At 57.1% G+C, this 25,638-nt stretch overlaps 1 protein-coding gene across 2 annotated transcripts; it reads left to right on the forward strand.

The window, feature by feature from the left end:
* The first annotated feature begins 299 nt into the window (after positions 1 to 299).
* On the forward strand, positions 300 to 24,252 carry GRK2 (G protein-coupled receptor kinase 2). Of its 2 annotated transcripts, XM_073346829.2 has the most exons (21): positions 300 to 1,162; positions 8,692 to 8,768; positions 10,323 to 10,396; positions 10,606 to 10,707; positions 11,190 to 11,264; positions 11,763 to 11,824; positions 12,196 to 12,247; positions 14,549 to 14,640; positions 15,150 to 15,249; positions 15,785 to 15,863; positions 16,233 to 16,363; positions 18,502 to 18,596; positions 18,959 to 19,066; positions 19,181 to 19,247; positions 19,684 to 19,784; positions 20,197 to 20,263; positions 20,375 to 20,470; positions 21,896 to 22,058; positions 22,272 to 22,408; positions 22,513 to 22,626; positions 22,912 to 24,252. In XM_073346829.2, the coding sequence occupies exons 1-21, from the start codon at positions 1,050 to 1,052 to the stop codon at positions 23,074 to 23,076; spliced, it is 2,070 nt and encodes a 689-aa protein (XP_073202930.1). In that variant the 5' UTR covers positions 300 to 1,049; the 3' UTR covers positions 23,077 to 24,252. The 2 variants fall into 2 exon arrangements, with proteins under 2 accessions (XP_073202930.1, XP_073202931.1); XM_073346830.2 differs by lacking the exons at positions 300 to 1,162; positions 10,323 to 10,396 and having other exon boundaries at positions 8,689 to 8,768.
* The last annotated feature ends 1,386 nt before the right edge of the window (positions 24,253 to 25,638 follow it).

A 25,638-nucleotide genomic window follows, 5' to 3' on the forward strand; every position in this document is an offset into this window, starting at 1 on the left:
GGAGGACAAAGTATAAGGGCTTTGCAGGTTTTTATGGGGCACTCCTCCCCAAAAAGGATGGATCCCTGCTCCTTTCTTGGGGGCCTCTAGATACTACTGTACGCTTTCCCCTGCTATCCCACAGGTGTGCAAGCTGATTGGCTTGTAGGTGCATGCAGGGGGCAGATAGGCACTTCAATTGCGCATGGGTGACACCTGACACACAGGCATGCTGGAACCTTGCTTCTACCAACCTGCCCCCATTGCATGCATTGCAATCACACGAGCCTAAAATGCAGGGTGTGTGTGTGAGAGAGAGAGAGAGACAGCGAGAGTGTGACCTGGTCTCTGTGGGAGGCGAAGGCCTCACACAAAACCTCCAGAGGGCAGCGTTCAATCTTTTGCCTCCCTTTTTCAGGGCACTGTTGCTTTAAGCTGCAGCCGGAGAGAGACCCAAGCTAGCCTGTGCTGTAGCCAGTGTGGCGGCCAGGCTAGGCTGGAGGAGGCATTGCGGAACCACTCGATCCTGCCTCTCTCGCTATTTTCATGACCTAGTGATCTGACATTTTATCGGATTGTATTTTTTGCGGTGGCTTTGGCACAGGTTTCTTTCTTCCCCTCTCCTGGTACCCCCTCGGCTAGCCCTGCCCGCCGCTTGCCCAGACACACACAGACACACAACTCAGGAAACAGAAGCAGTTGTCAAGGGGGTGGGAGATCAGCAAACCCGTAGCCGCATCCACGGCGAGGCAGGCCCGCCTCTCCTGCAAACACGCGCGGCGCCTCAGAGAGGAAGGGGAGCCGCTCGCAGAGGAGGCGAAGCTGATCAGAAATAAGGAAGAAGTGGAAGGGGCTGTCGCTGCAAGGCATCATGTGGATCTGTTGGTGAAAGGGGTGGGGGAACAACACCCCCCCTTCTTTCCCACCCCACCCCTCCGGCATCTAGAGGGGCAGAGAGGGGGCTCGGTCGGCAGCTGAGGCCGGAGACGCAAAAATTAATAATCTCTTAAGGTATTTAAAAAAAAGAGAAAAAAAAAAGGAAAGAAGAAGAGACAAGATTGACTGGCAAGATGGCCGACCTGGAAGCGGTGCTAGCGGATGTGAGCTACTTGATGGCTATGGAGAAAAGCAAATCCACCCCTGCAGCCCGGGCCAGCAAGAAGATCCTGTTACCTGAGCCCAGGTGAGCTGGGGGCAGGTGTGGGGCAGCCGGCTGTGCCTTGCTGGCCCTTTGGTTGGAGATGGACCTCTCCCCCAGCTCCCTGCAAGGTGTCTTCACCTAAGCAGAGTGGGCGCCCCAGGTTGGGCATGGGGAGGGTAGCAAAGTGGCATGGTTCTGTGAGTGTGTGTTGGGGGCAGCTGTGTGTTACTGGGGGAGGCTGGCACACTCTGCCCTGTTCAGGTTGTTTCTTCCTGATTGTTTCCCCCCTGTAGCCTGGATAGTTTCCCATTATTCTGTTTTCTTCCTGGCTCCTGTGTCTTGCTCTCCAGTACCAGGGAGATGGGAGAGGAGGGGCTGAGTTGACCTCCCCACCCCCTTTAAAACCCAGAGACCCTTCCCCACACCACCCCCTCCTCCTTTGTATCTGTCAGTTCCCAGTACCAGGGTTGGGATCTCCCTGTGCTTGGGAGGCTCTGAAAAACAGCCCCTTTGTGCCCAACACAATCCTGGCAAATCAGATGCACTGTACCTGCCATAGGCTGATCTATACAGCTGGCGACATGCAGGCATGCATCAGACACAACCGTGCGGTAGGGCTGCACTGGCGCCTGTCTAATGGTTGGGAGACACACGCAACGGGGTTTGAGATGCAATCTGTGCTAAGGAGCATCTGTGCCCAGCACCATACTTCCAGCCCCATGCCCAGTATCCATGCTTTTTAATGAGTTAGTGGCACTTAACCCGTGCCTGGGGGCCAGGGCAACTTGTGGCACAGCAGACATGTACAGCAGCATGCGTGGCACCTTTTTGGCCTTTGCTAATGCTGGGCATCAAGGGGGAATGGGGCAGAGAAAGTCATTGAAATGCAGCTGGCTCTGGGGTGGGAGGGAAAAGCTGCAGAGCGAAGGGCTGACCCCCTCTCCTATTGCATCCATGCCCCTATGGGGTCTGCAGTGCCTATGGTGGACAGACAGGGACACTTGGGTGTCGGAGGGGGTCATGTCAGAACTGGGCTAGGGCTTAGTGTATATAGCTGGGAAGGGAGGGAGCAGGGTTGGGTAGAGGGGAATGGATGAGTAAGGAGGAGGGTGGATGGATGGATGGATGGGGGCAGAATCTGCCTCGCTGGGGCTGCTTTCCTGCTCTCATGGGCTGTTGATAGCACAGCACAAAGCTGGACCCATGGAGGCCCCCATCCCCACCAGTCCCTGCTCTTGAACCCCATCCCTTCCAGAAAAGAGCCCGGCCTTACGGGGGAACAGGGCTGCAGGGTGAGGGAGAGGGGAGCTCAGAGTCAGGGCTCCTCACTGAGGTATTCCCCCCTTCTCCCCCCGGCCACCCAGAGTAGAGGCTGTTGGCTCCAGCCCCCGAGCTCATCTCAGGCCCACAGCGCAATGGCAGACAAGCCCCAGGCTGGGCGGGGTGTGACTTGGCTTGAAGTGACACCTGTGAGTGGAGGGGAAGCCAGGGCAGCACGAGGCCTGGTACTACCTGGCAGTCACACAGGCCCAGGCCACTGGCATGGGGCTGTGGGTTTCCACCCTCGTGAGCGCATGTGTGAGAGCATCCATCCCCTGCCTGCTGAGCCCCCTCTGCTCCCATGGCCTGAGGGGAGCAGGCCCTAGGGCCAGCCAAGCTCCAGTCCCCTGTTTCCAGCTTCTCCACAGGGGCAGGTGCCCACCGGGATGGTAGGGAGACCCTTTTTAGCTAGGAGTCCCTAGAAGCACTGGGGACTTCCTGGACTCCAGATTTCTCTGTGCTGGGCCCATGGAGGGCAATGGCTGGATGGTGCCCCCTTCCCTGCTCCCCGGAGCCAGGCCTGTCTGACCCCAGACTCCTGCTTAACTGAAGATTCCCCCACCCCAACTACGCTGCTCCCCGTCACTGTGTGAGAGCAGGGTAGGCCTTGTGGGGACTGGGCCTGTGTGCTGGGGTTCAGCGGGGGCAGGGAGGGGCCAGGCCTGTGTCCTGGGGTGCAGTGGGGGTGGGGAGGGACTAGGCCTGTGTGCTGGGGGGCATGGGGAGCAGAGGCATTTTCCGTAGCTGTGATAAGATGTCTGGGATGGTAGCCTAGGGCCCCCCCCCCCGTCCTGGAGAGCGGTTACAGCTGGGCCTTACCCAGTTGCCCCCTCTGGGGAGGGCTATGGGCAGAGACTGCTGCTGAGTCTCGGTGCCGCAGGGAGCTGCTCCCTGCACTGCCCTACTCCTACGTGGCCTGTGAGATGGCCATCCCAGCGCTGCGTAGTGCCCTTGCTGTGGGGGATGGACCTGGGGGGGGGTGTTGGGGGCTGACCATCTTTGTGCATGGGGGAGCTTTAAGGGGTGCGGTGGGGAGGGGAATGGATCTCTGGGGGAGATGTAGTGGGGGAGGCATATCTCCTGTGTGGAGGTGACCTTGGGTTTGTAAAGTGGATGGGAGGCTGGATTAGGGGCTGGGGTCCCTCTCCCTTTGATCCCCACAATAACCTCGTCTGTGTTTTCCCTGGGAGCCTCTGATGGCTCACACCTGGGCCAGCCCAGCCCTCATTCCCCCACATCCCACCAGCCAGGCCTGTGGGAAAGGCACTGCCAGCTGCTGCCTCGGGCCGGGACCCTGAGGGGATGGCACAGGGGGCCAGGGACTAGTAGGGGCATGAAGGGCAGGGCCTGGGGTTGGGGTCTGAAGGAAGGGGCATGCCGAGCCAGCTGTGACCCCATGGGGTCAGGAACTTGGTTGAGAGGGACATGCTGCCTTATGTCCGATCTGACTGTGGTGTGGAGAAGGGGGTGCAGGGGCTTCTGTGTCACACACACACACACACACACACCCCTAACCTGCTCCCCCACCCCTGTTGGGTTCGGGTTTACACTGGCCACAGAGGTGGGGACGGGAAGGGTCAAGCATGGGGGGAGGGATAGCTCAGTGGTTTGAGCATTGGCCTGCTAAACCCAGGGTTGTGAGTTCAATCCTTTGAGGGGGCCATTTAGGGATCTGGGGCAAAAATTGGGGATTGGTCCTGCTTTGAGCAGGGGGTTGGACTAGATGATCTCCTGAGGTCCCTTCCAACTCTGATATTCTATGATTCTAAGCCTCCTGGCCCCTAGGCACTCCTCCCCCGCCGTAGGGCCCAACCAGAGGAGTTCCTCTTTTTCGCCTGCCTCTACAGATTGATTTGGGGAGGTTAGAGAATAAAATCCTGGAGCCAGAGCCAATCAGGGAAACAGAACCCTGCGCCATGCCGGCATTGCCCACAGCAGCCATGGGCATGCAGCAAGGCACTGCCAGGTGCGTCTGGGTGGAGGTAGCAGGGGGTCATAGGCTGGGGTTGAGGGACATGGACAGAGCTCAGAGAGGAGCCCAGAGCTGGGATAGCAGAGGGGCTGCAGGGTGGGATGGAGGGGCAGCGGCAGAGCTGTGGGGGGAGCCCAGGGCTGGGCTAGCCCAGGTCTCTGGGTCGGGATTGAGGGAAGATCTGCCAGGAGATTGGCAATGACTGTGAATGACAGATCAAGCCCAGAGCTCCTGCTGCAGGGAGGTATTGAAATATCTTGACAGAGCCAGTCTTTAAGGTTCGGACTGGGGCCAGAACTGAAATGTGGCTCCCAGGGACCCACCACCCCATCGTGCCAAGGCTGAGGCCCTCCTCCATCATCAAGGGAGCCTCTGCCCCCTGGCCCAGCTTTGAGGGAGGTCCCTCCCTTTTTCCCATTGGCCTGTGGGACTAAGGAGAGTTTTTGGTTCCAAGTTTTGGTGAATTCGCCCAAGATCCTGAGACCTGGGAGGCTGGAAAGATGAGAGGTCGAGTCCCTCTGGATGCCCAGTAAGAGGGCGAGGCCAGAGGGCAGAAGTGGAGTTGATTAGGGCTAATCAGTCCTGGGGCCAGGTTTCCATTCTCTTTGGTGACATCGAGAGCAGCCTCAGGGCTTCTCCAGTACCCCGTAGGGCCTTGACACCAGCTCTGGCCACACCCTCAAAAACCCCACAGGAGCAGGTGGGGCAGAGCTGCCTCAGTCCCAGCAGAGACCTCCCCCTCCCAGGCCAAAGGAGCCCTTGGCTGCCCCAGCACGAAAGACCTGGCCCGGGCAAGCACCTGGCCCTAGTTCTTTGGCCCATGGTCTGTTAAAGAATCAGAGCACTGCTGCCCTTGGCAGGGCCAGGAGAGGATGGCACCTTCATGGGCAGGGCTTCACTGGCCAGCAGAAAGGCCTGTAGCCATACGGGCATGTCCAGACCAGGGGCCCATCTAGCCTGGTATCCCGTCTCCGATAATGCTCACATCTGGCTGCTTCATGGGGAGGTGCAAGGAGCCTCCCAGTGGGCAGTTCTGGACCAGAGCTTTCACTTTTATCCCCTTTCCAGTAGCCACTAGGGAGCCCCAACTGCAGCCAGGGCCCTGCTGTGCCAAAAGCTGCACGGACATGTGTTGAGACAGCCCCTGCTCCGAAGAGCTCAGTCTACATAGACCTGGCAGACCATGCCAGGGTTGTCATCCCCGTTGTACCAATGGGGAATTCAGGCACCGAGAGACGATGGTCACATGGAGTGTCTGCCATAGAGCCAGGAATAGGATCCCAGCCCACCCTACTGTAACCTCTAGACCCCAGTCCCCTCCCAGAGCTGGGAGAGAACCCAGGAGTCCTAGCTCCGAGCCCCCCCTGCTCTAATGATGAGACCTCCACACCCTTTCCAGAGAACCCAGGAGTCCTGAACAGCTCAAGTTCTTTTCTTTGCCCTGAAAACTGTCAGGCCCTATTTGTACAGATCCCAGAGGAGGATGTTGCAAACCCCCACCCCTCCCTGTGGGTGGGAATGGAGGCAGCAGCCTCTCTCCATCTCCCCATTATTCACCTGACTTGACTTTCCTGCTGGTCTGAGATGTTCCTTGTGCCACAAGGCCTGGTGTCTTCCTGCTCAGGTCTGCTGGGTGCCAGCTGCTGTCTTGCAATGGCATTCATGCCCCTTGGGGAGCTGCCTATGGATACACTGGGCAGGTGGGATGTTCCCTAGGTTGAGATTTTGGCAGCCTGGTCAAGCATCGTAGAAGCACCAGCTGGATCCCGGTGGGGCTAAAGGACTTGGGTGGGGCTTTTAAGACTTCAGGGCAGAGCTGCTGAGCCCCACAGGACTCCAGCCACTCTGACTGCCCCATGACAGAGGTCTCTGGCCCAAGCCCTGCAGGGACCGGCTGGACTGAAGGACATTACACAGCCTGCAGGCCTGGCTTGGCTGGGCTGGGCCTCGTGTTGAACTCAAGGAGCCCGTCTGGACTCAGTGGCCATGCCACTGAAAGAGGGAGTGGCTCAGGTGTTAAGCTGGGGGGCAGGAGACCTGCTTTCAATTCCTTCCTCCTCCCTGTGTGACCTTGGGCACATCACTCAGCCACTCTGTGCTTCAGTGTCTCCACCTGGAACATGAGGCTACGAGCACTTCCCTCCCTCCCAGGGACATTGGGAGGCTAAATCCATTAAAGATCACGAGGTTCTCACCTGGAGCAGCGTAGGGGCCAGATGAGCCTGAGACAGATGGAAAACAATGGAGTTACGCTGGAGACCTGGACCCAGTTCTGGCACTGCTCAAAAACAAACCATGATTGTTTCACGAACATAAATTGTTGTGCAAAAGTCAACATGGCTTCTGTAAAGGGAGATCATGTCTTACTAATCTATTAGAGTTCTTTGAGGGGGGTCAACAAACATGTGGACAAGGAGGATCTAGTGGACATAGTGTACTTAAATTTCCAGAAAGGCTTTGACAAGGTCCCTCACCAAAGGCTCTTACATAAATTAAGTTGTCATGGGATAAGAGGGAAGATAGTTTCATGGATTGAGAACTGGTTAAAAGACAGGGAACAAAGGGTAGGAATAAATGGTAAAATTTCAGAATGGGGAGGGGTAACTAGTGGTGTTCCCCAAGGCTCAGTCCTAGGACCAATCCTATTCAACTTATTCATAAATGATCTGGAGACAGGGGTAAGCAGTGAGGTGGCAAAGTTTGCAGATGATTCTAAACTGCTCAAGATAGTTAAGACCAAAGCAGACTGTAAAGAATGTCAAAAAGATCTCACAAAACTAAGTGATTGGGCAACAAAATGGTAAATGAAATTTAATGTGGATAAATGTAAAGTAATGCACATTGGAAAAAATAACCCCAACTATACATACAATATGATGGGGGCTAATTTAGCTACAACTAATCAGGAAAGAGATCTTGGAGTCATCGTGGATAGTTCTCTGAAGACGTCCATGCAGTGTGCAGCAGCACTCAAAAAAGCAAACGGGATGTTAAGAATCATTAAAAAAGGGATAGAGAATAAGATGGAGAATATCTTATTGCCCTTATATAAATCCATGGTACGCCCACATCTTGAATACTGTGTACAGATGTGTTCCCCCCATCTCAAAAAAGATACACTGGCATTAGAAAAGGTTCAAGAAAGGGCAACTAAAATGATTAGGGGTTTGGATTGGGTCCCATATGAGGAGAGATTAAAGAGGCAGGACTTTTCAGCTTGGAAAAGAGGAGACTAAGGGGGGATATGATAGAGGTCTATAAAATCATGAGTGATGTGGAGAAAGTGAAGAAGGAAAAGTTATTTACTTGTTCCCAGAATATAAGAACTAGGGGCCACCAAATGAAATTAATGGGCAGCAGGTTTAAAACAAATAAAAGGAAGTTCTTCACTGTGGAGGTTGTGAAGGCTAGGACTATAACAGGGTTTAAAGAGAACTGGATAAATTCATGGAGGTTAAGTCCATTAGTGGCTATGAGCCAGGATGGGTAAGGAATGGTGTCCCTAGCCTCTGTTTGTCAGAGAGTGGAGATGGATGGCAGGAGAGCGATCACTTGATCATTACCTGTTAGATTCACTCCCTCTGGGGCACTTGGCATTGGTCACTGTCGGTAGACAGGATACTGGGCTGGATGGACCTTTGGTCTGACCCAGTATGGCCGTTCTTATGATGTGGCCAGTTCGTGTGTCAGCGTCAAGAGGCAGCAGGGGCTAGTGAGTGGGGCTGGGTGACCTTGGGCCAGTCCCTTCCTGTCTCTGTGATTCAGTTTCTGTTCCTGGCCTTTGTCCTGTGTAGCTGGATTGGGAGATTCTAAGGGTAGAGGCTATTTCTTACAAGCGTGTACTGTGCCCGGTACAGTGGGGTGCTGATCTCAACTGGGGCCTTTGGATGGCTACCTAATGGATGTGCTAGTGAGTGACTAATGCTCCCCCATGGCTGTTGTTTAAACAAACAAACAAGGAAATTCCCACCCAAAAAACTTGGTGAAGCTGCAGCTGGAGGCAGCTACTGAAGGGAGGGAAGGGTCTTAAAGGGAGCTGGAATTTAACAAACTAATAAATATGGGAAAGTCAAGGAAGGTTCGGTTCAGGGGAAAAAGCATATATTAAAATCCACAATATGGGAATGCCTGAGGCTCCGGTGGGGAGATGCCTGTTCAGACACCCCCAGGCGTATAGATGCAGAATCCAAATGGGCCCAGGTGGTTTCTACTGGGGGAGAGAACAGGAGTGAGGGGTGGGTATCTCAATTAACCCCTTGTGTGCTGTGTGTCTCACCAGCATCCGCAGCGTCATGCAGAAATACCTGGAGGACCGGGGCGAAGTGACCTTTGACAAGATCTTTTCTCAGAAGATCGGTAAGTGGAGGGAGTGGGGGTGAAGTGCAGCAGGGGATGCACAGACGCACATGCAGATATACCTATGCACATCCCCCTCCCCCCCGCCCTTGGTATGACTGTGTGTCTGGGAGGGTTGGGATTGAGGGACAACAGCAGAGCTGTGGGAGGGAGCCCAGCGCTGGGCTAACAGGGGGCTGTGGGTTGGGATTGAGGGGCACCAATAAAGCTGGGGGGGGCTCTGTGCTCACACCTGTCTCCAGGCCTGGCCGTGCTCCTCACTGAACAGCTCCAGCCCTGGGGGAGGCAAGAGACCGGCTGTGAACACGGGTGGAGGGTGTTGAAGCACAAGAGGAAATTCTCCTTCCTCTTTGTGTGGCTTGGGCAGCTCCCATCCCCGCGCCTCCTCCCCACCACCCAGGCCCAGATCCCTTTCCCGGGTCTCTGGCTGGGGCAGGGGGCATGGACTGGAATGGGGAGGCGCTTGGTGAGATTTTCCAGTTGGGGGAGAATCCCAGGGTGGGGGTTGGAGGGAAGGGTCAGGTGGTGACTCCAATCAGGTGGTGAGTTGGGAGAAGGGTGGGTTTGGGATCGGGGGGGTGGGGGTGGGTTTGCTGGGTGGGTAGAGGTGTGTGGCAGGAGTGGGGGTGGGGGGAGTGTCATGTTTTGGTGCGGGATGGGAGGAGGCTGGGGTTCCCCAGTGGGTTTGGAGTTTGGGTTGGGGGTTGGGTGGGCGTTAGGAATCCAGAGTCTTCCCAGTCACTTGGGGCTTCCTGGGAGTGGAGGGTACCTGGTGGATTGGGGTCTCTTGGGCAGTGGTGTCAGGATTGGGAGAGGGGAGGAGTCCCTGGTGGGCTGGGTTTGCGATGGGGATTGGAGTCAGGGGCTGGGGTCTCTGGTGGGTGGGGATCCCTGGGGGAAGGTCAGAGATGGGGATTACCAGGGGGCTTGGAGGTAGGGGCTTCTAAGGGGCTGGGGGCCCCCGTGGTCTCTGTCTGGGCCCTCTGGCTGGCGTGGTGGGACACTTCCCCTTTCTGTCATTGGTAGCTAACGGTCTCCAGCAGGAAGCCCCTGTCACTTCCTCCCCCGCCCACGCTTGTGTTTGTGGTTTCCGTGCCAATACGCCCCATGCTCCCCTGCCTCCTCCCCCGCGCTCCCCTGCCTGCTCCACACCACCTGGCCTTTTGCCCAACTAACCCTGTTAACTGCAGCCTATCCAGCAGGGTGGGAGCTGGCAGCACCTGGAGCCATTTAACCGCAGGGCCCCCGGGGGTAGGATTGAGCCATCCGGAGAGCCTTGTGGCCCAGCCTGGCTCTGGGGAGAGGCCTGCTGCTACTGTCACCCTCTCTGGTGGTGACTACAGTAGGGGTGCTGGGCAGAAATAGCCCACTGTTGCTACCACTGGTATAGACAGGAGCTGGGTTTGAGGGAGTCAGGAGGGATTGCATGACTTGGGTGCAGGGAATGGGACATGAGGCCTTTGCCCTCTAGAGGGCACTGGCTGCTATCCAGCCCCAGGAGGTTAGGGGCCAGGTTCAGGGCTCTGGGGCCCTGACTCTCTCCCTGTTTCCCAGGGTACCTGCTGTTCCGGGATTTCTGCCTGAATCAGGTGGAGGAGGCGAAGCCGCTGGTGGAGTTCTATGAAGAGGTGAGGCCCTGGGGGGCTGACCCCCATGCCATCGTAGACACACCGGAGTTTCCCTATCCCCACCCAGCAGGAAGGGGGAGGGGTAAATTCCCACCCTGTGGGTTGTTAGGGTGGCTGCTGGAAGGCTCCCCTGCCCTCTGGGATGTTGGGAGATCACAGCCATGGCTTTGCAGCCTGCCCCAGGGTGACACTGTGCCCCCTGTCCCCAGATTAAGAAATATGAGAAACTGGACTCGGAGGAGGATCGAGCCACCAAGAGCCGCCAGATTTTCGACCAGTACATCATGAAGGAGCTGCTGTCCTGCTCCCATGTGAGTGTGCCACCCCAGAGGGGACCCAGAAACCACCACAGACCTTGCACTGGGGGGGACCTGAAAAACTACCACAGACATTTCCTGGGGGGACTCCAGAAACCAGCACAGAACCTGCCCAGGGGGACCCCAGAAATCTCCAGAAACCCCACTCAGATGGGACCCTGAAACCATCACACCCCTTGCCTCAGAAGGGACCCCCAAGACCTCCAGGAGCTCTGCCTCATGGGTGACCCTGAAGCAGTCACAGACCCTGCCCCAGATAAGAACCCTGCACTGCTCCCCCGGCCCTCCCATCCTGGCCTGAGAGTTGGATTTCTCCTTGTTCACATAGTCCAGAGTCTCCCCTGGTGCCCCTGCCCTGCCCTGTAGGCTACCGTGGGATGGGGGTGGGGATAACCTAGACCCAGATCCACCCTGACCACCTGAGAAGGGGTGTGAGGACCACACAGGCTTTCATTGCTCCACTGCTTTCCCCATAGCCCTTCTCCAAGAGCGCCACAGAGCACGTGCAGAGCCGGCTCAGCAAGAAGCAGGTGCCACCAGACCTATTCCAGGTGTGTCTCCACCCCCCACCTTCTCCCTACTAACCCCACGGGGTCAGCCCCACGGGCCCCTCTAGGCCCGGATCCCCCCTGTGGTGCCGGTCCAACCCCACGGGCCCCTCTAGGCTAGTGCTGCACCAAATCAGTCCAATGAGTCCACCTAGCTCAATATTTCCTCCTCAGCTGCACCAGATCAGAGCAATGAGCCCCTCTAGCCCGGTCAACTGCCCCTTCCTGATGCTGTGTGGGAGGGGGTTGCTGTCGGGGAGGGTAAGGGGGGTGGGGCTGCCCTGGTGGCTGGGGAAGGGAGAGATACGAAGAAGCTCTGTCCCTCCCTCAATGCAGGGTGGGTGGGGTTGACAGTCCCCAAGAGAAGGGTTTCCCATCCCACTTGCCACTGGGGGAGGATGGGGGGAAGGAATTTCCTGGCATGGCCCATCCCACTGGGGGTGGGTGGGGTTCCCTGCTGACCCCTTCTCTTTCCCACCCTGATCCCCATGTCTCCCCCAGCCGTACATTGAGGAGATCTGCCAGAACCTGCATGGAGCCATCTTCCAGAAATTCATCGAGAGGTGAGAGGAGCCATCTGCTGTGGGGACTGGCTGGGGGCCTGGACCTGGGGGGATGTCTGTCGAGGGCTGGAGGTTCTCTTCCTGCAAGGACTTTGGCAGGTGGGGGATGGGGAGGTCTCTGCACAGGGCTGAGGGGGACTCTCTGGTTGCGGGGATGGGCAACCTCTCTTTGCAGGGGTCTCTCTGGGATGTGGTATGGGGTGTCTCTCTGCAGGGCTATGGGGGTCTCTCTGGGTGGTCTTGCTGCAGGGCTATAGGGGCAGGGATCTCTGCATGACTGGGGTGATGTAGTCTCTGCAGGCCCGTGGGGCGGGGGGGTCCTCTCTGTGGGGGCCTCTGTAGTTTTTTCACCTCTTTCTGCTTTGTTGTAGCGACAAATTCACCCGCTTCTGCCAGTGGAAGAACGTGGAGCTGAACATCCATGTGAGTGTCTCCCAGGGCATAAGAACATAAGCACTGCTACAGACTAGGGACCAAGTGGCTAGGCAGCAGTTCTGCAGAAAAGGACCTAGGTGTTACAGTGGACGAGAAGCTGGATATGAGTCATCAGTGTGCCCTTGTTGCCAAGAAGGCTATTAGCATTTGGGCTGTATAGGTAGGAGCATTGCCATCAGATCGAGGGACGTGATCATTCCCCTCTATTAGGCATTGATGAGGCCTCATCTGGAGTACTGTGTCCAGTTTTGGGCCCCACGCTACAAGAAGGATGTGGAAAAATTGGAGAGAGTCCAGCGGAGGGCAACAAAAATGATTAGGGGACTGGAACACATGACTTATGAGGATAGGCTGAGGGAACTGGGATTGTTTAGTCTGCGGAAGAGAAGAATGAGGGGGGATTTGATAGCTGCTTTCAACTACCTGAAAGGGGGTTCCAAAGAGGATGGAGCTTGGCTGTTCTCAGTGGTGGCAGATGACAGAACAAGGAGTAATGGTCTCAAGTTGCAGTGGGGAAGGTTTAAGTTGGATATTAGGAAAAGCTTTTCCACTAGGAGGGTGGTGAAGCACTGAAATGGGTTACTAGGGAGGTGGTGGAATCTCCTTCTTTAGAGGTTTTTAAGGTCAGGCTTGACAAAGTCCTGGCGGGGATGATTTAGTTGGGGATTGGTCCTGCTTTGAGCAGGGGGTTGGACTAGATGACCTCCTGAGGTCCCTTCCAACCCTGATATTCTACGATATAAACGGCCACACTGGGTCAGACCAATGGTCCATCTAGCCCAGTATCATGTCTGCAGACAGTGGCCGGTGCCAGGTGCTTCAGAGGAAATGAACAGAACAGGGCAATTATCCAGTGAGCTATCCTCTGTCATCCAGTCCCATCTTCTGGCAAACAGAGGTTTAGGGACACCCAGAGCAGAGGTTGTGTCTCTGACCGTCTTGGCTAATAACCACTGATGAACCTCTACTGTTGGCTGTCACAACATCCCCTGGCAAAGAGTTCCATGTGCTGACTGTGTGTTGTGTAAAGCACTTCCTTATCTTTGTTTTAAACCTGCTGCCTAGTAATTTCACTGGGTGACCACTGGTTCTTGTGTTATATAAAGGGGTAAATTACGCTTCCTTATTCGCTTTCTCCACACCAGTCATTATTTAATAGGCCACCAGTATATCCCCCCTTAGTTGTCTCTTTTCTAAACTGAACAGTCCCAGTCATTTTAATCTCTTCTCATACGGAAGCTGTTTCAGACCCCTCATCATTTTTGTTGCCCTTCTCTGAACTTTTTCTAGTTCTAACATACAATTTTTGGATTGGGGCAACCAGAACTGCATGCATTATTCAAAGTGTGGGCACACCATGCATTTATAGAGTTGCAGGTTCTATCTGCGGGGAGCCTGGCCTGGGCAAGGGATGGGGCTGTAGTCCATCTTGGGGGGCTTGGCCTGGAAGGGTTGACAGTTTGTATTTGGGGGGTAGACTTGCACGGAACTGTATCCCATTTCCATGTGCCCCTTGCACGGCACAGCGACCCCCTACTGCCCGTACCCCACCTCGCAGCTCCCTATGGAGCCCCTGGGTCCCAACCTAACCCCACTGCGACCGAATCATCCCACCTCCTGGGGCTATGCTCATTGTGGGGGAGACTGTGGGGGGCAGTAGCTGTGGGCAAGGGGTCTCCTCAGCCCTGACTCACTGCGAGCTGGGGCTCCCTGGCTCGTATTGCGCGAGCCCCAACATTCAGATGCAGGTTGAGATCCAAGCCCCTCCCCCCCCGCCCCTCCAGGGCTTAGAGGGAGCATGGCACAGAGAGGAGTTTTCCCCTCAGTTCTACAATGAACGTGCTTGTAGCGGTGGGAATGGCCAGGGAACAGGTGCTGTTGTTCCGATGAATGGTTGTCATTGTGCTGTGTACTGTGCATACATGCACACACAGAGAAAAGTTGGGCCTGCCCTCCCCCGAACATACAGTCCAGACGTAGGACGGATTATTCTCTCTGCTTTGTATCTGTGGAAACCGAGGCACAAACAGGGCCGGGGGGCAGGGGGAGTGACTTCCTCCACATCACCCAGGAAGTCAGTGGCAGAGCTGGGAACTGAATCCAGGAGTTCTAAATCTGAGGCCTTAACGCCAAGCCCAGCCTCTTGCTCCCTGCCTAGGCGTGGTGTGCCCTGAGAGCCCACACTGCACTGTGCACTGTGAGATGTGCCATGAGTTTGCAGCAGTACAATACAATTAATGTGTGGATTTCTCCCCACCCTCACCTGCTCTCCCATTGCCATGGGCCCAGCTGACCATGAACGACTTCAGCGTGCATCGGATCATCGGCCGCGGCGGCTTCGGAGAGGTGTACGGTTGCCGGAAAGCGGACACGGGCAAAATGTAATTAGCCAACACCGGGGGTGGGGCCCCCGGGGAGAAGAACTGTGAGGGATATTATAGCCAGGAGATGGAGGGGTATCTGCTGGGATTCTGGGGTATTATAGCTGGAAGGTGGAGGGATATCTGCTGGGAATCCGGGGGTGAGGGAGTGTGTGTGTATTATAGTCGAGAGGTGGAGGGGTATCTGCTGGAGGTTGGGGGCGGATATTATAGTTGGGAGGTGGACGAATATCTGTTGGGTTTTGGAGTGGGATATATCTGCTGGGATGGGGGGTGCTGGAGCTGAGAGACACCTGTGAGAGCGAGGGAGAGTTGTTGTGGTGCAAGGGAGGATACCAGTAGTGCTGGTGTTGCCCTGGCCGGCAGAGGGATCCCTTCAATGAGGAGGAGGGTACTGTGGAAGTAGGAGAGATGAACGGATACTTGTCATTACAGAGGATACCGGGGTGAGGGAATTTGCTGTGGGAGTGGAGGGATATCAGCAGGGATTATTTTCTCTCTCGGGGCAGGTATGCTATGAAATGTCTGGACAAGAAGCGCATTAAGATGAAGCAGGGGGAGACACTGGCCCTAAATGAGCGCATCATGCTGTCTCTCGTCAGCACCGGGGTGAGGACAGCTCTCCACACACCATGCACTGCAGCCATGGGGCCTGCCTGGCTGGGCCAGCCTCGCCACAGGGCATACAAGGGGTGGTGGGGGGGTGTCAGAACAGGGCAAGCCTGATCTAAGGTAAAGGGGGGGGCCTGTGTCTGAGGACAGCAGTGGAGGCGGTTAGCACAGGGGAGGGCAGGAGTGAGTGTGTTCAGAGAATGGGGGATGCAGGCAAAGGGTGGGGAGCACATGGGGACAGGGAGCTTGAGGGGGCAACATGTAAGGGGTGGGAGCACACGTAGAGAGGATTGAAGAGGGGTGGGGGCAGCACGTGGGGTAATGTGGAGGTTGGTGGGGGGCAGCATGCAGGGGAGCATGCAGTGGGGTGGGGGCAGCACGTGGGGCAGTGTGGAGGGAGTGGGAATCTGTGGGAAGGCAGTGCAAGGGGGAATGTAGAGGGCAGCATGTGGGGGAGAAGGAGAGCCTGCGGTGGCACAGTTTGTGGGGTTCCCTTGATCGGTGGGTGACCCATCTCGACCTCTCACCCCAGGACTGCCCCTTCATCGTGTGTATGTCCTACGCCTTCCATACCCCTGACAAACTCAGCTTCATCCTGGACCTGATGAATGGTGAGAACCCCCTGCTATCCTTGGGGGATACCCCAGCCCCCACACTGCCCACCCCTTACAATTAATAATACACCCTATCTCAAGCTAGGCGCCACTATCCGGTGCTGCACATGCTTAGTGAGATAGTGCCTGTCCTGAAGAGCTTGCTGACCACACAGGCAAAGAGTGGGAGGGGAACCGGGGCACGGAGTGGGGATGTGATTTGCCCAAGGAACCAGTGGTAGGCCTGGGGATTGAACCCCAGAGTTCTAGCGCTCAGCCTGGTGTTCTAGCCACTAGGCCACACTGCCACCCTGTGCATGGCCCACACTGTATTTCCTGTGGGGCAGGGCCTTGTGTTGACCAGGAAGTCGGCTGTCTCTCGTGCAGGGGGCGACTTGCATTACCACCTCTCTCAGCACGGGGTCTTTTCCGAGGCCGAGATGCGCTTCTACGCTGCCGAGATCATCCTGGGCCTGGAGCACATGCACAACCGCTTCGTGGTGTACCGGGACCTCAAGGTAGCCCCACCCCCTCCCACCACGGAGGGGTGTCTCCCACCCTCCCACACCAGGACCTCAAGGTAATCCCATCCCCTCCTGGAGCCCTGCCCTATCCCACCATGGGTGTCCCCTCTTCCCACACTGGGATCTCAAGGTAACCCCTCCTCCTCCCACCACGGGTGTCCATCCTCCCACACCGGAACCTCAGTGACACGCTGGCTGGCGTTGTTCACGACCTCAGGGCAGAGACCCATGGGGGTGGGGGTGTTCTATAATTATGTTTCACCAACCCCATAAACAACTGTGAACTCCTAAAGCACTATACCAGTCTTACCATGGAGTCACAGCCAGTCACCTTGGGCATGCCAGTCTATATTGCCGCCAGGCCAGCTGGACTTAGTGATGATTCGTTGCTATACACCAAAGCTCACAAAATATTCAGGTTGCTTCTAGTCCCGAGAGATCAGACACTTCCCCCAAGTCAATCTGTACCTCAGATCTCACACCAAAGACAACGCCTGTAGCCAGTCCTATAGTAAACAAACTAAGGATATATTAACTAGGAAAAAGAAATGAGCAAGTTACTTACAGATTAAAGCAGGCAAACATGTATACACCAATGAGTTGCAGTCTATGGTTCCAAAAGCTGACAGAGATGTAGTAATCTGTCAGCTCTGAATGTCTTTTAGGGCTAACCCAGGTTGATCCTGGGGATCTCTGCTTCTGTTTCCTGGCTCCAGTCCTGTGAGAGGCCAAACAGCAAAGAGATCAAAAATTTTCATGTTTTCTATCTTTATTTTCTTCTTCCAGAATTCAAGCTGATGGGACAAGCCTTTTGCACATAGCCTGTGCAGGGGCAAGTAGCAGTCTTTGTATTGTGATGTCCCACAGTGGGCCATTTAGTTTTGATAGCCCTTCCCGATGGGCAAGAGGTAATGCCTTTCATAGAGATTTAGCATTTTGCACTAGGCAAAGTTTTGTTCTTGTCTGGTGAGTGACATAGTTCAGAGCAAACATGTTAGAGCTCTATAGCAAACACTTAAGTTTCACCTAACAACGTGGGATACCGACATTATAAGTAGGGTTAATACATGTAGTAATGTACAAGCGTTTCATGAAATCTAAATACATTGTTGTAAGTCTGACACGTCTGACCCATACTGACACACAGGTGAGCTGGACAGGTTTCCAACAATGAATATATCTATGCTCGGCTGAGGCCCAAAGCCTTGGCAATAGCTGGCACCTGGTTTGCCAACATCACACCCTCCTCCTCCTCCTCCCACATCTGGACCTTAAGGTAAACTCACCCCTTCCACCACAGGGTTCCACCATGCCAGGGCCTCAGGGTAACCCTGTCTGCTCCCTCCTGGGGTTCCTACCTGCTCAGATCCCCTTGGGGGGTGGTGCTTGGAGATCTTGGGATGAGAGCAGAGCCCCCATTCCAGGACCCCACTTCCATGGGTAGTAAAGTTAAGGGGAGAAGGGCAGGAGTGAGGGACTGGCTTTGCCCAGCTCCCACCTGCTGGCTTCCCTCCCATTCACAGAGCATTTCAGATGCTGCACTTCACATGGGTATCGCCACCACCTGTGGTATAAATGTTTATGTGGAGCTTAGAATATCAGGGTTGGAAGGGACCTCAGGAGGTCATCTAGTCCAACCCCCTGCTCAAAGCAGGACCAATCCCCAATTAAATCATCCCAGCCAGGGCTTTCTCAAGCCTGACCTTAAAAACTTCTAAGGAAGGAGATTCTACCACCTCCCTAGGTAACACATTCCAGTGTTTCACCACTCTCCTAGTGAAAAAGTTTTTCCTAATATCCAACCTAAACCTCCCACACTGCAACTTGAGACCATTACTCCTTGTCCTGTCCTTTTCTACCACTGAGAATAGTCTAGAACCATCCTCTCTGGAACCACCTCTCAGGTAGTTGAAAGCAGCCATCAAATCCCCCCTCATTCTTCTTTTCTGCAGACTAAACAATCCCAGTTCCCTCAGCCTCTCCTCATAACTCATGTGTTCCAGACCCCTAATCATTTTTGTTGCCCTTCGCTGGACTCTCTCCAATTTATCCACATACTTCCCCTCCATCCCCACCCTGGGTCTCCCCATCCCATCACCCTGGCTCATGGGGCTGCTCTTCTCTCTCTGCAGCCAGCAAATATCCTGCTGGATGAGTTCGGTCACGTCAGGATCTCGGACCTGGGACTGGCTTGTGATTTCTCAAAGAAGAAGCCTCATGCCAGTGTGTGAGTGTCCAGGAGCTCCCTTCATAGTCAGTGCCCCCACCCTGCTCCCTACGAGTGCCCCCATCTGGGAGAGGCTGGGGCTAGAGTAGCCAGGAGCGCCTCCCAAAGCCAGTGCCCCCACTCTGCTCACCGTAGCGCCCCCTTCTGGGAGAGGCTGGGGCTGGAGTAGCTGGGAACGCCCTTCACAGCCAGTATTTCTGTCCCGCCCTCTACAGCGCCCCCTGCTGGGAGAGGCTGGGTGTGTAGTGGTTCTGTGATGGCTCTTTGACGCCCCCTGCAGGGAGAGTGGGGCACTGCAGCTCCTGGGCTGGCCATGGCTGTTGTACTCTGACCCCCTTCTCTATCTCTCTCTCCCCCCACAGTGGCACGCATGGGTACATGGCGCCGGAGGTGCTGCAGAAGGGTGTGGCTTATGACAGCAGTGCCGACTGGTTCTCTCTGGGCTGCATGCTCTTCAAGTTGCTGAGGGGGTGAGTGAGCAAGCAAGCTTGGGGGAGGGAGGGGGCGCATGTGGGACAGAGGCACCCGTGGGGCAGGGGTATGGCATGGGCAGCATCTAACCACCCTCTCCCCTCCCATCACAGGCACAGCCCCTTCCGGCAGCACAAGACCAAGGACAAGCATGAGATCGACCGCATGACCCTGACCATGGTGAGTGGGGGATCTCCGGTGGGGGGATCAGGCGCAGACAGGATCTCTGCTCTCCTCAGGGCTGCGCGGAGAGGGGCCCCGACCCATCTGTCGGTCCAGGCCAGGAACAGCCCTGCTTTTCAGCTCTGAGCCCATTGTACCTGCCGCCCGTCCCACTGGTCCTCAGCCAGGGCCCTGTCTAGCCCAGCCATACACACCCAACTCCATGGACCCGAGTCTGGCCCTGCCCTCCAGCCCCTGAGCAGAGTGGAGCTCCAGTGTGGCTGTGTGGATGAGACTGCCCCTGCAGGCTGGGATTGTGTACGTGTACACAGCTGACCCGTGCTGGCTAGGTTTGGAACCTCAGTGTCCCTCCAGCCCCAAGAAGGGTCTGCCTAGCTCCCAGGGCTGGGGATTGGCTCCTCCCCATAAAATAATCCTATCCCCACCCCCACAGCCTGTAGAGTTGCCCGACTCCTTCTCGCCTCAACTGCGCTCCCTGCTGGAAGGGCTGCTCCAGAGAGACGTCAACCGGAGGCTGGGCTGCATGGGACATGGGTGAGTCTGTGACTGGGGAGCAGGGGGGTTATGCCACATCCTGGGGTGGCACTGGGACCCAGCAAGCATGTGGCGGGACCCAGCAAGCATGTGGCAGGAGCCAGCCCAGGAAGGATGGGTGCATTGGGCTACCATCCCCCAACTGGAAGAGATCCATCCTTCAGCCTGAGTGGTGCTGTTTGCATAGGACCTTCAGATATACAGTCACTGTGTTATTAGAACAGGTAGCTCTGGAGTTCCCCCTGCTGGTGTGGCAGCATCATCTCTCTCTGCCTATACCCCCATGCTCCAGTCCTGCCCCTGCTAGAATTGGACCCCTTGGCTCCCCTCGCCTTTGCCCCTCATGTGGGGGGCCAGAGGGACTCTAAGGCCAGCTCTGCTGATTCACCCCACCCCTGGTCTTCCTCCCCAGGGCACAAGAGGTGAAGGAGGATCCTTTCTTCCAGAGCCTGGACTGGCAGATGGTTTTCCTGCAGAAGGTAAGTGGGGTGGGTAGGGAGAGTAGCTGGGTAAGGAGAGGGACAGGGGCATGTGGCGGGTGCTGCTGTCCTGTCCCCCCAGATTCTCTAACGCCTCCCCTGACCCCGCAGTACCCACCGCCCCTGATCCCGCCACGTGGGGAGGTGAACGCGGCTGACGCCTTCGACATCGGGTCTTTCGATGAAGAGGACACAAAAGGGATCAAGGTACCAGAGGGACCTCACGGGGGTTAAAGGGCAGGGCAGGGCTGGGCCATGCAGGCTCCTCCCCCTCCCTGGTACAGGCTCCCATCCCCTCTCCCAGCACAAGCCCTGAGTTTGAGCATTCCCAGTGCAATGCGCAGGGACTCTGGTCATTAGGGCTTAGTGGGGCTCAGCTCCAACAGTAGCACAGGTGTACAGTGGGGCTGGGGTCCCTCAGGGCACAGTGCCAGCTGCTGCCATTGGAGAGCGCCCCTAATGTGGCTTGGGGGCTGCAGGACACCCAGCTGCCCCTGTGGGAATTCTGACACTGTAGGCAGCAGAGGGAGGAGGCCCTGAGTGGGGTTATGGCATCACACAGTCCCAGCAGCATGGGGAGTAGATCTCAGCTTAGGGGGATGGATCTGTGGGGGTGTCTCTGAGTGGGGGGGGAGGGAGGGGTGGGTCTCACCCCCCATCACCCCACCCAGGGTGTCTCTGAGCGGGTGAGTGGGAACCAGGGGTGGGTCTTGGTATGGGGGGTGTCTGGGAGTGGGTAGGAGGCATGGGTCACAGCCTGGAGTGGGACACACTCTCTCTCTGTGTGAGGGGTGTTTCTGAGTAAGGGGAAGGGGAGGAGAAGTGGGGTTCAGCCTGTGGGTGTCTGAGCTGGGAGAGGTTGCCTAAGCAGTGGGTGGGTGGGGCATGTTGGAGGATCTCAGGGAGGAGGGGACAGGGCTGAGGCTGGAGTCGCTTGGGGTTGGCAGCAGGAACTGGCTGGTGCTGGGATGGAGCTAGGAGGGGTCGCAGGGAAGCATATGCAGCATGCCCCACCTGAGTTTCCTCTAAGCTGTGTGGCTGCCTATTAAGCCCCATGTAGGGGCTCAGGGCTGTGGTGGGGAGGGCTGCCTCTCCCCCAGCATGGACCTGCCCTGGACTTGCTGAGGCTGGGGTAGAGGCGTCTAGCCCCAATCCAGCCCGGTACGGACCTGCCGCGGCTGGGGGAGAGGCGCCTCTCCCTCCACAGCCCAGATGCTGCTGCAGGGAGAGAGAGAGCTGAGGGGGGTCCTCTCTCCATGCTGTAGCCACCAGGCAGCGTGCACCCCAAACCCCTCAGCCCTGGCCCTTCACCTGTCTGTCCCCCCGTACCCCAATCCTCTGACCCAGCCCACCACATGAGTTTTGTTATGTGCACCAATATTCATTCTGCACATGTGTGGGAAAAATTAGAGGGGGAACACTGCCCCCCACCCGGCCCTTTACTCTCTCTGGAGCCCCAGTTCCCAACTGTGGAGGGAGAGGAGGCCCCTTCACCTTGCCACCAGCCTCCCACCACCCAGCCCTTCCCCCAGAGAGCTTGATGCCAGGAGAGGGTGTGGGGGATACCCAGTCACCTGGGTTGGGGGAGCTCCCAGGTGCCCATGCACCTGCCGTCTTTCTGTCCGTTCCCAGCTGTTGGATAGCGACCAGGAGTTGTACCGCAACTTCCCGCTCACCATCTCGGAGCGCTGGCAGCAGGAGGTGACGGAGACGGTCTTCGACGCTGTCAATGCTGAGACTGACAAGCTGGAGGCCCGCAAGAAGGCCAAGAACAAGCAGCTGGGCCACGAGGAGGGTGAGTGGGGGGAGCCCCCTCCCCACGGTGCCCCCTGCTGGGAGATGCCTACTATAGCCGGCCCCCACTCCCCACAGTGACCTTGTTGGGAGATCCATCCTCCACCATGGCCTCCCCTGCTCTCTACAGTGTCCCCTGCAGGCACTTCCCTGTGTGTTGATGGCTGGCTGGTGCTGCGATCTGACTCTCTCTCTCTGTCTCTCCCCGGCACAGACTACGCCCTGGGCAAGGACTGCATCATGCACGGCTACATGTCTAAGATGGGCAACCCCTTCCTGACGCCATGGCAGCGGCGATACTTCTACCTGTTCCCCAACCGGCTGGAGTGGCGAGGGGAGGGCGAGTCCCCGGTAGGGAGCTGAGGGCAGGGCCTGGGGCATTGGGGAGGGGGATTCTTGGTGCGGGGGATGAGCCATGGTCTCTCTCTGACCCCCTGGCGCTCTGTCCTCTGCAGCAATCCCTGCTCACCATGGAGGAGATCCAATCCGTGGAGGACACTCAGATCAAGGAGCGCAAATGCATCCTCCTCAAGACTCGGGAGCACAGGCAGCTCATCCTGCAGTGTGATGTGAGTGTGCCCCAGCACCCCCCTCTACTGCACCAGGGCTGCTCGATGTGTCTGCTCCGCCCCCTCCCCCCTCCGGTTGTCTGCTCCCTAGGGCTGCTCCTTCCACATCTTAGGCTCCCCTGGTTAATAATGCATCCTTTTTGTGACCTCTGACCCCTCCGTGTTGCTCCTGTGGCTGACCCCACCCCTGACTGTGACCCCTGACCCCTCCGTGGTGCCCCCGGCCATCACCTCTGACCCCTCCATGGTGCTCCTGTGCTAACCCCACCTTGTCACCCGGCACAGAGCGACCCTGAGCTGGTGCAGTGGAAGAAGGAGCTGCGCGACGCCTACCACGAGGCCCAGCAGCTGCTGCAGCGGGTGCCCAAGATGAAGAACAAGCCGCGCTCGCCCATAGTGGAGCTCAGCAAGGTGCCGCTGCTGCAGCGCTCCAGTGCCAATGGCCTCTGACCCCCACGCCCCCCTTTTTCCCCTGGCTTTAATTTATTGGGTTGGGTTTTACTCGCACCCCCAGCAGAACCGTAACTGTTAATTTGCTGATCCTTGTGACTCCCGCCCTGCCCCCTACTGGAGGGGGTGGGGCATCTGGAGGGGGTGGGGCAGACTCCGCCCTCTCCCTATTTGGGGATGGTTCCTACATTCTGGATCCATTTCTCCCCTCCTTCCCATCTCAGCTCATGGGGCAGGGGCCATGCTGGCCCTGCCCCCAGCAGGATGCGGGGATCACAGGGAGGAACTTCCTCTTTGGCACTTAACTTCCTCCTTTCTCTCTCCATTATCAAATCGTTGCTGGTGCTGGAGAGCTCTGGGGGGGGGGGGCATGGCCCAGATCCCTGGCACACTGGAGGGCTCTGTCAGCGGGGGGGGGTTATGGCCCAGGGTATGCCCTTCCCAGCCTGTAGAATGCAGTGAGTATTGGCGAGTAGGGGACAGACCTTGCCTCCCGCCCCTTCTCCATGGGTTACCAGCTCTTACTGGAAGGGAATCCAGCCCCAGCAATGCTGTCCCATGGCTGAGGACCTACAGTGCCATCTGAGAGCCTTGGGGCTCAGGATTGGTCCTGCTTTGAGCAGGGGGTTGGACTAGATGACCTCCTGAGGACCCTTCCAACCCTGATATTCTATGATTGGCCAGGGACCCAAAGGGGTGGGGGCTGGGTGTGGGAGGAGCTTCACTGCCTGGCCAGGATCAGGCTGGGGTGGGAGGGGGGACCACCGATTCCAAGAGGAAGAGTTACATTAGGAATGAACAATGAATTATCTAATGGAGGCAAATACCTTCCCCCCACCGCACCCCTTCCCCCGGCAGCCTCTGTCCATGCCGACAGCCCCAGCCCTGGGCTCCTGCCCCCACTGTGCCAATGCCCCTCAGTTCTGACCCCACAGCCCCACCCTCCCCGCTATTGCATTGCTAGGATGCCTGCCTCCCAGGGTATTTATAATAAACTGTGCCAAAGAGCAAGATGCCAGTCCCTGCCCTGGCAGACACGGGCAACTCGTTTCACCCATGAGTGACGCCAAACCCAAACCCAGGTCTGTGCAGGCGGAGCTGCCCCCGTTGTGCCACGTCTCTGCCCTCCCAAGGAGACAGGCGCTTTGCTGGGCCCTAGCCTTAGGGGCACCTGGGCCTTGTGCCAAAGGAGAAGGAAGAGTTGCCTGATGCCAGTGCTGTCCGGCTGGCTGGGGTGGGGGCTGAGCTTTGCGGGGGGAGGGGGGCGGTTGTTGCTCAGCTAGCCGGAGGGCCAGTGCCAACACCAAGTGCTGTGTGTCTGAGTCCGAGGACAGCCAATGTAAATATGTCTGTGCCATGGAGCCCCTGTGCCCAGGGGTGCTGGCCCTGCTGCCCCCTCCCATCCATAGCCCCCTGTATTATTGCTCCAGCCAGCCCCCCAGCTCCTCTCCCCTCCCCCACTCAGTGTTATAACACCTCCCCCCCCCCGGGGCAGGGGGCTCTTGGGGTGACTTAACCCTGGGTCCCTTTCCATCCCCTCCATGTCTGGGTAGGAGAGAGGGCAGGGTATGGGGGGAACATTTGGCAAGGAGACTGGGGGAGAGGTCTCCCTTCCCCTGTTCCCCCACATCTCCATGGTCTCCCAGCCCCCAACCGCATGCGAACCTGGCTGTACTGCATGCGCCCCCCTCCCCCGCCCCGTGTGATGAGTTCTGCCCGTTCTGCCAATGGCTCTTTTTTTCCCCCTTGGGGAGCGATTTCCTTGGGGGGGGGGAGGTTGCCCCTCCCCCCTCGCAGTGTCTGTAAATATTGGTTTCTGGACCGTCTCTTCTCGGGGTTAATTTTTTGGCCGAGTTTTGAATGTGATTTTAACGAGTGGAGAAGAAAAAAAGACAACTGAGTTTTATAATAAAAAAGTGAAAAAACAGGGCTCTGCCTGTGGCAGCCAGTCCATGGGACGGGCTGGGCTGGGGTGACTCAGAGCCAGTGTCCCCACCCCTTCTGGCAGCCTCCTAGACAGGGGTCACTTGGGATCCTGTTCCATGGGGGTGGTACACAATGGGGGGGCTCAGCTGGGAGACCCTGGGCCTTGGGGGGCAGCAAGAGTTGTTGGGGGATCCTGGGCCTTGGGGGGCAGCAAGAGTTGTTGGGGGATCCTGGGCCACAGGGTTGTACATGGATGGGGGTATATGCTAGGGGATCCTTTGCTTTCGATGCTGAGCCGCAGCTCCCCCAGCTCTGCCAATACATCCTCTTCCCCTGTCAGTTTCGGTTCCCCTCTGCTGGGCCTTGTGGCTGTATCAAAGCCACCCCCTCAAGGCAGCTGTTTCTGGGCTACAGGAGCAAACCCCTGCCTACCCAATGTGGGCCCTGCTCCTAGTCCTAGAAAAGGGTCCCTGGTCCTCGCAAAGAGCTCTGCGTTCCTGCCGGGAAGGCTCAAAGTCAGTGGGTCCCAGGGACAGTCCCTCTGTGCCCAGTATCCCTCCCCCAGCATCCCAGAGCCAGCTCCACCCTGGTTTTTAAACCCCTCAGTGGCTAATGAACTGGCAGTGAACTGTTCCC

Source organism: Lepidochelys kempii, chromosome 6 (assembly GCF_965140285.1).
Source record: "Lepidochelys kempii isolate rLepKem1 chromosome 6, rLepKem1.hap1, whole genome shotgun sequence".
Lineage (NCBI taxonomy): Eukaryota > Metazoa > Chordata > Testudines > Cheloniidae > Lepidochelys > Lepidochelys kempii.